The sequence below is a fragment of the Hesperophylax consimilis genome, chromosome 1 (assembly GCF_061612785.1).
Source record: "Hesperophylax consimilis isolate HC1 chromosome 1, BYU_Hcon_1.0, whole genome shotgun sequence".
Taxonomy (NCBI): domain Eukaryota; kingdom Metazoa; phylum Arthropoda; class Insecta; order Trichoptera; family Limnephilidae; genus Hesperophylax; species Hesperophylax consimilis.
The window spans coordinates 10,282,747-10,295,426 of NC_142836.1; the positions used below are offsets into that span (position 1 = coordinate 10,282,747).

The 12,680-nt window shown below is 37.8% G+C and overlaps 1 protein-coding gene and 2 non-coding genes across 5 annotated transcripts in view; all 3 read left to right on the top strand.

Annotated features, from left to right (window-relative positions):
- The window catches only part of tkv (serine/threonine receptor kinase thickveins), an 83,183-nt gene extending 76,043 nt beyond the window's left edge, over positions 1-7,140 (top strand). For 2 of the 3 annotated variants that reach the window (XM_089646969.1, XM_089647093.1), the window contains 2 exons: positions 4,475-4,662; positions 4,911-7,140. In XM_089646969.1, coding sequence (XP_089503095.1) covers positions 4,475-4,662; positions 4,911-6,173 — 1,451 coding nt within the window. In that variant the 3' untranslated portion in view covers positions 6,174-7,140. Of the gene's footprint in view, positions 1-1,195; positions 1,704-4,474; positions 4,663-4,910 lie in introns of those variants that run through there. The other variant, XM_089647033.1, reaches the window with a different exon arrangement.
- Positions 7,141-9,658: 2,518 nt separating this feature from the next.
- On the top strand, positions 9,659-9,777 carry LOC149426260 (5S ribosomal RNA). The gene has a single exon (XR_016303268.1). It is a non-coding gene; the product is annotated as a 5S ribosomal RNA (ribosomal RNA).
- Positions 9,778-10,099: 322 nt separating this feature from the next.
- On the top strand, positions 10,100-10,218 carry LOC149426261 (5S ribosomal RNA). Its single transcript, XR_016303231.1, has one exon. It is a non-coding gene; the product is annotated as a 5S ribosomal RNA (ribosomal RNA).
- Positions 10,219-12,680: the final 2,462 nt, after the last annotated feature.

The window sequence follows — 12,680 nt, forward strand, 5'->3', positions numbered from 1 at the left end:
TTTTCATAAATAGAAATTCCAGTGGAATTTCGAAAAAAAAAATACTTGTACTAATTTTGTAAAACATAAAATTTCTAAAAAGTTGTGTTCTTTTTATGAGTTTTGTAGTTTTTTAATGATATAAATTATAATCAAATCAAGGTACGCACTGAATATCAAATTTATTCTGGTTTATTGTCACGTTATTGGGGTTTTGTTTACATTGTTGCGTTTTCATATACGTAAATACAAATTTACTATAGGGCACTCCGGTGTGGCAGGGGTCAACTCCCCCCCCCTCCGGTTCACTGCAGTTGCCGCCAACGATAAGAACGTGGTACTCAATTCTCAGGACAATCAGACTTTTCAAGACGTCCAAACTCTCATCGATTGGTTTGCTTGCCCTGAACCATTTCCTAAAACAAACGTAATTATGTCTATAAGCAGTAGCACGATCGGGGATGGCAAAGTCACATGGCTGATTTTGAAGAACTAGATTTTGGAGCGATTTCGGCTGTTTTTTCAAAACGATGTTCAGATTAATATCGATTCAACATGCATCTAAAAATGCACAGTGCTATTAAAAGTCACGTGTCTTACTAAACCGATTAATTTCTTCGGTATATGTGGAAATGATAGGTTAACTAACGTTCTGCAATAAACCTAGACCTTCAAAATTACCGTTTTTCAGAACACAACACTTTTTTCACTTACAACATTTTTGATCGAAAGAGATCCAGAAACATCCTGAATTCTAAACAGTCCATTTTTCATTCAAACCCTGCGGTAGGTTTTTTATCTCTGAAAGTATATTAGCGAATCGTCACCCAATGGAATGCGGCATGTAGTAATATACCTACTATACTGTAATCGTAATCAGTCACTTCCCTTATCGTTGTTTATATCCAATGTTTGCAATGAGCTCGGGCCAGGGACAACAGGCCACGGGTGATCATTAATCCCCTGGTCAACTACCTGGATTTATCTTACCACCGTTATTTTATTAACACATACTAAGTTTACAAAAAAACATTTACACTTTTTTACATTCGAATTGAAAAATATTAAATTTGATTTTCAGTTATTGTACATTCAAGTCAAAGTGCGAATTTGGAAGTGGTTATCGTGGGATAATCAGAAGATAGTAGTGGGTGCATATTGGATGTAAGCTGACTCCGAACCAAGTAACCTCAGTCAAGTAGAACTTAATCCCTCTGACCATCCATCAGTCAATCAGTGGATTGAAGATTGAGTAGACTGAATCCCTGGGTACATTTCGGGTACACGCTGGCTGGCTGGCTGGCTGGCTGGCTGGCTGACCTGCCGGAACGGGTATGGAGTAGAGAGGACCGAAGGAGAGAGGGGTACCGCGGCGCTGCGCACTGTGTCGCCGGACGGGCGGCCTCTCGCGCCAGTCGGCCGCCCGCTGTCGGCCGTGCAGTTCTCTAACTAGTGTCCGCGCGCGCTCATCTAAACATTAAAATAACAAACTTATTTCTATCTTCTAATCCGCTGTGTCAACCAAAGCGAACATTGTTGAATAGTGCAGTTATAAATCGATAATTTTCCAATCGACTGTGTGTATAATGGCGGAATACGGCTAAAGATCTTTCGAGGAAGGCGCCGAGATTTGAGTAATTTGTTAATGTGGCGGTGGTTGTGTCTGCTCTCCGTGCTCCATACAGGCGCAGGCGGTTCTCTAGTATAGACCGCGATGAAACCCGGTATGTACGTAGGCGTGTGACTTGTTTGTGTATATATAAAGTTAGATCTCGTGCAGTACGATTGACAACTGCGCTCATTTATGAATGATATTAAAATGTAATGCACCGACGCGGCGACCTTTTAGCTGGAATATTTGCGCGCTCAGAAATACTTCGGTTCCCTCTTAGACGTCAAAGATCAACAACTGCTGTAATATTAAGCAGGAATTTCAGTTCACTGATTCCTTTGAAGTATTCAGAAATGTGTGTTGTGGATTTACTAATTTTACTAATTAATGATTGTGACTTGTCTTATTACAATTATAACGTGACTACCATAATTATGCAAATTTGTGTATTTTTTCAGTAATGATTAGCTTACCTTGAAATATTTTAACATACTAATATTAAACAGAAGTGTATGATTTATAAGTTGTTTTTTATTGTAGTTTCGTAATGATTCACACATCCCCATTTGATTGCATTAGTTGGAATCGGTTCAGTTACATTTTTCCTAATAATCACTTGATAAGATAAAATAACAATAACACAATACAATAAATCACAATTGCATACAAAATACATAACGTATTTCTAATATACGTTTAATCCTTGACACATTTCGTTATTTGGAATACATGATCAGATGATTAACCAAAGATTAGGTTGATAATAGCTCATATATTTATTTTTCATTTATATTTTTCCCAATCGGATTCAAAAGTAACTTCATTTCGTCACAATCCATTACGCAATCTTCTATTTTAAAAGAAGGTACGATTGTCCCGACATCCTTTTTCCTGATAAGTATCGGACCATCTTCGTCCCAATAGCCCGAATAGCCCTACATTCATTCAAATAGCGCCCCATCCCTAACCTTCAGTTAGCTTTTATCTATGCATCTTATGTCAAAATAGGAGTTGTTTGCATCGCACAGTCCTTTTTAGAAATTATTATATAAAAAGTTATGCCTAAATAAACTATACCCGACGACCACCTGGCGTTTACATATTTTAAAAGAAATCTAATGTTTTTTCAACCAGTTGGTAAGAATATAATCAATAGTGTCAACCTACTGCAGATTGCATAATAAATTTACACGTAAATTGTTTTTCTGGTAAAATTTTAATTTGTGCAGCTCGACAGTTTATTCTTATTTGTTTTTATTTACATTACCGTTTATTGAGGTAAACATCCTATTCAATAATTAACATCGTTAAAGGCAAATAAACATCACGTTTTGTCCACAAGAATATTGGCTGATAATTAGATTGTTTTTGAGGTGATTTTTTCTTTATGACGATTTTAATGCGAGCATTTAAATTGTTTTATTACAAGGCCAATCTATTACAATAAATTCCTTAAAAATATTACAAATGGATTTAACTCTTCAAACTCATGGAATCAATTGCATTTACAATTGGTTTCAATTTTCCTGGTTTGCAAGCGAGTGGTTTTTTCCGGTAAATAAATATTTGTGCATTGGGTTTCTGCGGCACAGCATGAATAATGTAGACAACATAGATCCTATTTAATTTGACATAAAACTAACGTCATTCTTTACATAAAATTTCTTATTTTTTTGTTAAGTTAAGAGTAACTGGACATGCTTTACAAAAAAAATTTTGAAAGAACACTTCGATTCAACTTAAATACTATAAAAGACAATTATTTATATGGGGGAAGATGGAAAAAAAACTGAATTTAATCATTATTTCGTTAATCTTAAAATGGTTTGTTCACTTGACGGCATTGATGTAATTTAGTCAATGCTTGACGGCCATTATTTTAAGTGACGGTTTTATGTTCGTTTTCTTCTTCTTTTGTATTAAAAAGAGAAAAGAGCCAAAAAACCTATTTTCAAATTATTATATTAAAACATCTTCCAATCAAAATGAGTCAAATTATCCATTGTGTGAGCGAAATAGCTGTTAAAATGCAGTATTTTCCATGTCCCCTTATGTAAATACTTGTTTTTTATAGTAATTAAGTTGATTAGGAGTGTTCTTTCAAAAAATATAATCATATTGAGCATGTCTAGTTATTCTAAAACCTTACCATTTTGGTCATGAACTGCGTTCTCTGTTTGTAGCCTTCATCCTCTCAGAGTTTTTAATAGGTGCCTATGCAAAATTGGTCATGAACTGCGTTCTCTGTTTGTAGCCTTCATCCTCTCAGAGTTTTTAATAGGTGCCTATGCAAAATTGGTCATGAACTGCGTTCTCTGTTTGTAGCCTTCATCCTCTCAGAGTTTTTAATAGGTGCCTATGCAAAATTGGTCATGAACTGCGTTCTCTGTTTGTAGCCTTCATCCTCTCAGAGTTTTTAATAGGTGCCTATGGAAAATTGGTCATGAACTGCGTTCTCTGTTTGTAGCCTTCATCCTCTCAGAGTTTTTAATAGGTGCCTATGCAAAATTGGGGTGCCACAACTTCTGTGCAGACCCTTCTTTTAGGTTCCATTCAATATCTGAATGATGAAATAAATAACTTTTCTAGGGTGAATTGCCTAATACAAAAAACAAAAACAAAAAAAACTATTTCAGAGTCATATTTTGTAATATTTGTCCAAAATAGTTTGATGCCACCTTCTTTTTTGTCACACTCTTTATAGATTGTATTTGAATAAAACCTCAAATAAAGTATTTACGATATGTTAACCGCTGAAAATAGTTAATTCGTTTAAAGGTTTTACATACAATGAAATGAAAATACAGTGAATAATGAAAATCATAATTTTTTTGATTTACTGAATACTCATATTAAGTCTGAATGTATTGTGTGGTGTTGCAGCCGGTGGTTTGGTTTGCTACTGTGACGGGCACTGTCCGCATGGCGCGGGCAACGGGACCTGTGTGGCCCGGCCGGGTGGCGCCTGCTTCGCCGCTGTGGAGGAGGTGCTCGACACGCAGGATACCAGCGCATGGGAGCTGGAGCGCTCCTACGGCTGCTTGCCCCCCGACGAGGCGGGGTTCATGCAGGTAATACCATTATTACTACACTATTACTTTTTTTCTTCAATGACAAATAGACTTCTAGTTAGAGTTGCCAAAAGCTAGACATGTTAATAAATAATCATTATCTTATGATTAACCTCGTAAATTTATGCATCTACCTTAACTGGGTCTCTGCCGCCCAGTTTTACTTTAGTTTGCATCTCTGGCAGATACAGACACGTTAGTGTGTTTCTTAATTCTTAACTAATAATAATTTTTTGTTTTGTTTACAGTGTAAGGGTTCTCAGGTTCCCCACGTAAAAGGAAAATCAATACTGTGCTGCAACACAGAACTGTGCAACAAGGATATGTTACCAAAGCTTAGTGAACAAACCACTGCAGTCCCGGAAGTTGTCAATCTTCACGCCGGTGCTTCGGCCCTCATTATCAGTGTTGGACTCCTGGCAGCCTTCACAGCCATCCTGGTAGTGGTGGTACTGTACCTCCTACGACGCTGTCGAATGCAAAGGAGGAAGCAGAGACTCCTTGAGGGGCTGGGGCCCCCGTTGCCATCCATCACCGACCAGTCCTCCGGTTCCGGCTCGGGACTGCCTCTGCTGGTCCAACGCACAATTGCCAAGCAGATTCAGATGGTTGCGTCCGTGGGAAAGGGCCGCTACGGAGAAGTGTGGCTTGCGCGTTGGAGAGGAGAGAAAGTTGCCGTGAAGGTGTTCTTCACCACGGAAGAAGCTTCTTGGTTCAGAGAAACGGAGATTTATCAAACTGTTCTCATGAGACATGAAAACATCCTAGGCTTCATTGCCGCTGACATAAAGGGAACTGGCTCTTGGACTCAAATGCTTCTGATTACAGATTATCACGAGATGGGGTCCCTCCATGACTATTTACAAATGACAGTATTAGACCCCGCCTCGTTGATGCTCATGGCGTACTCCGTATCCAGCGGACTCTCGCACCTTCACATAGAAATATTTGGAACCAGAGGAAAGCCAGCAATATCTCATAGAGATATTAAAAGTAAAAATATTCTCGTCAAGCGTAATGGCGAGTGTGTTATAGCTGATTTTGGATTGGCCGTGAGATACGTGGCCGAAAGAAACGAAGTGGACATAGCTCCCAACACTCGAGTAGGAACAAGGAGATACATGGCGCCGGAAGTTCTGGATGAAACACTCAATATCACTCACTTTGACGCTTTCAAGATGGCAGACATGTATTCCTTTGGGCTCGTACTCTGGGAGATGTGCAGGAGATGTGCAACAGGAGACAAAGTCCAATGTGCAGAGGATTACGCCCTGCCTTATCACGACTGCGTGCCGAATGATCCGTCCTTTGAAGATATGCACCTGGTGGTGTGTGTGAAGCAAATCCGGCCTCAGATACCCCTGCGCTGGGAGTCCACTGACATCTTGTGCACGCTGGCCAAGGTGATGCAGGAGTGTTGGCACCCCAACCCCCCTGTGAGGCTCACCGCTCTCAGGGTCAAAAAGACACTTTCCAAGCTGAACACAGACTCCCCTGTGAAGTTGGTTTAACAGAGTGTATTAAGTGATAAAACTGAGCCTTACGAGCTTGTATATAAGACAGTGCCTGTGAAGGATGTGTACATAGTTGAGGAAACACTGTTTATTAACCTCATTTCCTTTAATTATATAACATAAGTTTAATACAGTGCAAAAAGTGTATATAAACTTTAATTTAAAACTATTTTAGTCATTGCCTCACTCCTGGTGATTTTTTGTTTGTTAATGAACTATATTTCAAATTGCCATTAGGATGTTCTTCACTGGAAAATTTGGATATCAGTTAACCATTCTATATTCTAACAAGTTTTATTTCTCAGGGAGATTCAAAGAGTTATGATATTTATAATTCAATCCAGTTGTAACCACAAGTTTTACACAACCAATTTTTTGGCAATTTTTTTCCATTAATTGCACTCCAGCATTTGATAAATAATATTATACTAGTTTTGTGAAAGAATGCCATCAGAAAAATGTATTATATTATAAACAAAACTTCTTAGTTGTGTTATGTACATTTTATTTCTAAATTAAAAATATATTTTTAAGTCATCTTTGAACAAAATACTGAACCAAATCAAATATATAACTCTAAATACACCTTATGGAAAATAATGTATTCTATTGGTCGTTTACAGAAATTGCCTTATGTTTCGCTATGATTGTGGTAGAAAAATGCCTTAGAAAACAATGATAAAATAGCATTAATAACCTAGATTCCTACTACACACATACATGCCTGTACTGACTATTTCATTTCTACTGTAGATATTTTACATTTATTACCCAATGAAATTGCCCCAGAATTCCTTAAAATGGACTAAATTTGAAGAGTTGTTTGTTTTGTATGATGAAATTTCCTCGACAGTAACATGTTATTTGATGCTTTTTGAGAAGAAATGGTGCCATTTGTAATATAAATGACTGACTACATATTATATATTTACGTACACCTGGAAAATATAAGTTTTTTTTAAAAGATGTTGTCTTACTTGTAGAAAAATTTTGTGCTGGTTCTATTGTTTATTGGATTGTTAATTATGCATCTGCTGAGATAAAGGCAGCTCCCTCGTGGACCTGTAAGGAATCCACATCAACCGTGCGCAGTAAGAAGGCGTGATACCAAGAGTCCTCGGTTCCATAAATATATGTCTATCGGCGCCCGTACACAGTTTCATGTGTCAAATTCTTGCTTCACCCGGTTTATGTTGATTCCTTGCTAACCCACGGGGGAGTGGGGTAAGTATTAGATGGTAAAATAAATAAAAATAATACTAATATGAATATTTTAGGTCAGAAAAGGTGTTGCTTGTAGATATTCTAATCAACAGCATGCAACGTTTTGATCAATAAAAGACTGCCATACGATAAAAGGTTTTTTTTTATATAGTGAATACCTCACAAGAATCCCAACTGCTCCCGTCTGGAGCCAGTGAGACTATGGCATCCCCAATTGGGGGATGTTGTGAGGCTGAAGGTAAGTGGGGAAGGGAGAGAGGAAGGTGGGGAAGTACCTGGCTATTCAGATCTAGTCACTAAACACGGCTAAAGCCATTTGGAGCAACGTTTCAATTCTGAATGGTGGTCTTACACCAGGGCGATACTGATAGTATCTTCCAATGAATGTAAAGAAACTTGTTCAAGCAGAATCAAAACGTTTCATCACTAATTAGGGTATTAGGGGGAGAAGAGAGGTAAGTAAGCAGATTGCAGCAGTTTTCTCCGGCTGGCGCTGATTTGCATGGAAATATATGCAAGGTACCCACCCGGAACCGTCCCGGTGAAAAGTAATCTGGGAACATGGCCACCGGCGGGCGCTGGGAATGAGCGTCATTTTCAAAAATCAGCGTGCTGATAAAATAGCAATTAATTTGATAACAATGGTAAAAATATAAAATCTTTTTCAAAATGATTACATGGCATTATTTTTTTTTTATCAATAAGCTTTAAGAATCATAAGTAACAAGATAATTGATATTCCGTTCAGAGATGGACATATGTTTGATATGTTACAAATATAATATGATTGATCTTCTTTGAAGCATACATTAATTTATTTTCTCAGCGAGAGGGATCGATATTATCATGTACATAGTTTTTTTTACCTTTTCTGTTAGAAAAAACATTCAATATTCCGTCGAATTTGGGCACGAACGCACACCCGACTAGTACAGTTACGGTAGCCGCAGAAATATGATATCGGGCTTATCGTCTGGCTACGCTATAACTTGCCGGTTCCAGCCAAGCACCTGGCGACAGTCGGCTAGCGTGCTTAAAAGACGAATGAATTGGTTATGAAATACCTGGCTACTCAGACCTAGTTTAAGACGGCTAAGGTCAAGGATCGTAGGAAATGTATTGAACAAGGTTGGCTCATCCAATAGAAAGAAAGAGTCTGATAGAAATGATTTCTTTCACTTTTCACAAGGTAAATATAATATTTTTTGGTAAATCAAAGTTAGTTTCCTCACACTTACGTTTGTTATGGTATACAGTAAAATATGGTATACAGTAGTGAATGGTAGAAAAAATCGGGAATGCCTGAGGAAGTCTTAACGCATTATCTCTGCACTGGAATGATATATGGAGTTGAATTAAAGTTCTTCTACCTTCTATCCAGACCCATTTTCACAAACTCATCTTCTCAGAAAGACTCTCCGCACGGCTTCCCCAAAGATGAAATTAGCCCTGAGTAAATTATTTTCCTCAGGGCCTCTTTTGTGGAGTTGATATTAAAAAAAAATACTTGTTGGAATCCATATTGAAATTTCGCTTTTTTTCAGTATAATTATGATGTACTATATATAAATTGTATTATGCCATTTAGCTATGATGACAAGAGTTTGGGGTAAGAGGAAGTACCTGGCTATTCACATGTGGTTTATCAAATACGGTTAAAGCCATTTCAATCAATGCGGTCGTGGTCTTTCACTACCTTCACTAAGGCGATGCTGAGAGTATCTACTATTCTCAACACTTTCCCTGTCACATCCTAGTCATGATGGTTAGCTAAATGAGACTTTTAATTTGAATGTCTTGATATGTACAAGGTGCTTATGGTACATAAGTAACACTGCAAATATTCCTGGGATTTTCCCCGTTTGTTCTGACCATTAGTTTTAATATAAAAAATGGGTGTGTCAAGCCTACGCAAGACAGAAGTGAAACTTCTAGTATTCTTCTCTCTCTCTCTTTTCATTTCATTCTCTCTTTTTTTCTGTCTATTGACATATTTATAAGTAGCATGTGATAAAAAAAATTAAAAGTTATAAAAAAAGAAAAAAAAAATTAGTTAAAGCGGGGATCGAACCTCGGTTCTTCACGACCACAGTCGTGCGCTCTGCCTGTAGACAGCGAAGATGAGTTAGGAGAGTGAGTTAAACTAGGTATATAATATTTACACCTTGCTAATGTTTTCAGTATTATTAGGGCTTTTTTATACTAATTTTCATATATTTATTGGCAGGTAGAGTAGAAATTAATATTGTTTAGCGTTTGCCAACGACCATACCATGTTGAACACACCGGTTCTCGTCCGATCACCGAAGTTAAGCAACATTGGGCGCGGTCAGTACTTGGATGGGTGACCGCTTGGGAACACCGCGTGCCGTTGGCCTATTTTTTATTTTAATTTCATGTTTTTTTTATTTTTTTATCATTACTATAATTAATAATATCATAAAATTCTTTAACTTTTCAAGTATGCTACAGGCCTAAAATATTACTTAGTGGATTGATATTATGGTCAACCATTGAAAAAAAAAATTCCTACAAACTTATTAATGTAATTACGATCTTTTTCAAGCGCGTATGTAATGATTATTTTTATCAACCTCGCACACACCTTGCTAATTTTTTCAATATTATTAGGGCTTTTTTATACTAATTTTCATATATTTATTGGCAGGTAGAATAGAAATTAATATTGTTTAACTTTTGCCAACGACCATACCATTTTGAACACACCGGTTCTCGTCCGATCACCGAAGTTAAGCAACATTGGGCGCGGTCAGTACTTGGATGGGTGACCGCTTGGGAACACCGCGTGCCGTTGGCCCATTTTTTATTTTAATTTTATGTTTTTTTTCATTTTTTTATCGTTAACATCATAAAAAATTTTATATCATTCTTTAACTTTTCAATTATGCTACAGGCCTAAAATATTACTTAGTGGATTGATATTATGGTCAACCATTAAAAAAAAAAAATTCCTTAAAAACAAAAAAATAATATTCCATGGCCGAGAATCGAACTCGGATCAACTGCTTCGAAAGCAACTATGCTGACCATTACACCACCAACGCCAGTTGTCGAGATGAGCTAAGAAGCATTTATATTTTACTTCAAAACTTTTACTACATCAAATGAACTTTAATCGGTCCCGCATTTTCGTTTCGGTCATGAGTTGGTTTTACTCCTCGAAATTGCATGACGCGCGTAAAGAAGTTTCACTTCAATAATTAGTATAATATTACCAATGCATTATAACTAAATCATTACAAATGCATTCTGAGTCGCTTGACGCCACTTGTATTACAGTAAATTCAAATATCCCAGTGGAAATGGACTTCTGGCTATGTCACGACTTTCTAGCTAATCACCGCTCTACCCCCTGCATCCCCTGCATGAGCTAATGTTATTCTATGAACCTTGAGCTAAGGTCAATTAAATATGGTTTCAGTAAAAAATCTCAATATCACCAATTACTATTTGGTGATATTGAGATTTTCGACTCTAAAACGAAGTTACAATATTTTTTGGTTATAGTGAGAAAAAATTATCAAAATATGTTTTTATTATGTTGAGCTGCGATATAATTATTAAAAAACTTTCATCATTTTTACGTCCATTATATCCGGTTCAGACGCTTCAATTTTGGTTGATCAACTTTTATTGAACGACAGGATTTCTAACCAAAAGCTTTAGCAACTTTATTGAAAGAAGGTTCACACTTGTCAATAAGTTTTCAAGTGTCGAGTTGATCAACTTAAATCTATAAGTCTGAACCAGTTATTAGGTAGGAAATGCGTGTAACCGTTTTCAATTTATGAGGAGAAGCAAGCAGATCGCCGTCTGAGACAGTAGTTTCGTTCGTCCGTACCGCTCTGTCTGGCTTGTATTTTATAACATGGATGGTCACCGCTACTTTGTCGGGGGTTTATACCTGTCTGCAATAAATCTGCATTTTTTAAGGCAAAATATTCTTGCAAAGTAATAATAATATCGAATTTAAATTGGCCCCCCGACTCTGAATCTACAATCACGCATGCTACTGAAGAAAGGGCGTAACGGAATCTCTCCTGGCGCCTATCAACTCCGGAGGAGGACTAAATCCGGCTCGGTGATATCCGTGTCACCAAAAGACTGGCAACCGAAAAAATGATAGGACAGGCTCCCGAGGCACCCACAACTCCGATGATCTCCCCCGTGATGCCCCTGCCCATAGCTGTGCCTAGTCGCGCCCTAACAGGCCCAGCCTCGGCCTACAAGCCTCCCCTAAGACCCCAGCAACCCTTGATGCAGATGGAGATCGCTCGCAAATGATAGTGATAGATCATTTCATAATTATGATCTAGGGCAGGGGTCTCCAAACTACGGCCCGCGGGCCGTATCCGGCCCGCCAGTGTCTTCCATCCGGCCCCGCGACATCTTATGACCAGTGTCATCAAGGACCCGCGACAGCTAATGGCTAAGACCTTGCTCAGAAGGGGCGAAAACTCCGCGAATTTTTTCGTGCGAATAAATAAATATGCTCGTTGGCGAGGTACTTGGCACCAATACATTGCGTCCACAAGTATCGCGCGAATATATCGAGAGGATTTTTTTGAAAAATCTTTATTTGATTCGCAATGATATCAAGGTCTGAGAAACGAGTATCAAAAATTATCTTCAAAGCTACGTTATCTAAAGCTATATTTTCATCCCTGAAAATTCTATTGTCCACCCCCCCCCCCCCTCCCTAGGACAGAAAATATGGGTGTCTAGAAATTAAAACGGTTTTGGCCCTCTGAACTCACTGGAGTAGTCAATGTGGCCCTCCGGCTGAAAAGTTTGGAGACCCCTGATCTAGGGTTATGTTCAAGGTGTTAGTACCGTCTCAAAATATTATGAAATCAAAAGTATGAAAATAATGATTGTGTAAAGTATATTTTTTCGTATGGGTCCCTATACGGGGATAGGTATTTAAAAAAGTATCGTGTAAAGCAGGTATAGCCGACTCCTTCCTACTCCCAACACAACACAAAGACAGGTATGTAATATTTGGACGCGGTAGGCTACTGGTGCTGATGCTGATGCATAAACATGCAACTATACGGTTTTTAGGTAACAGTTTTTTTCCCTCGAGGCCCATATGACGCCGTTCTATTTGTATAAAGAACATTAACTTTAAATTTAAATGATTTACCACTTTATGGAAAATAACAATCAAGAAAAAAAGTTTTAATTTAGATATTCTAGCCGTCGGTTTCTGTGCTGCAAGCTTTAAATATTTTATTTCCAATTTCTATGAGTTTGTCT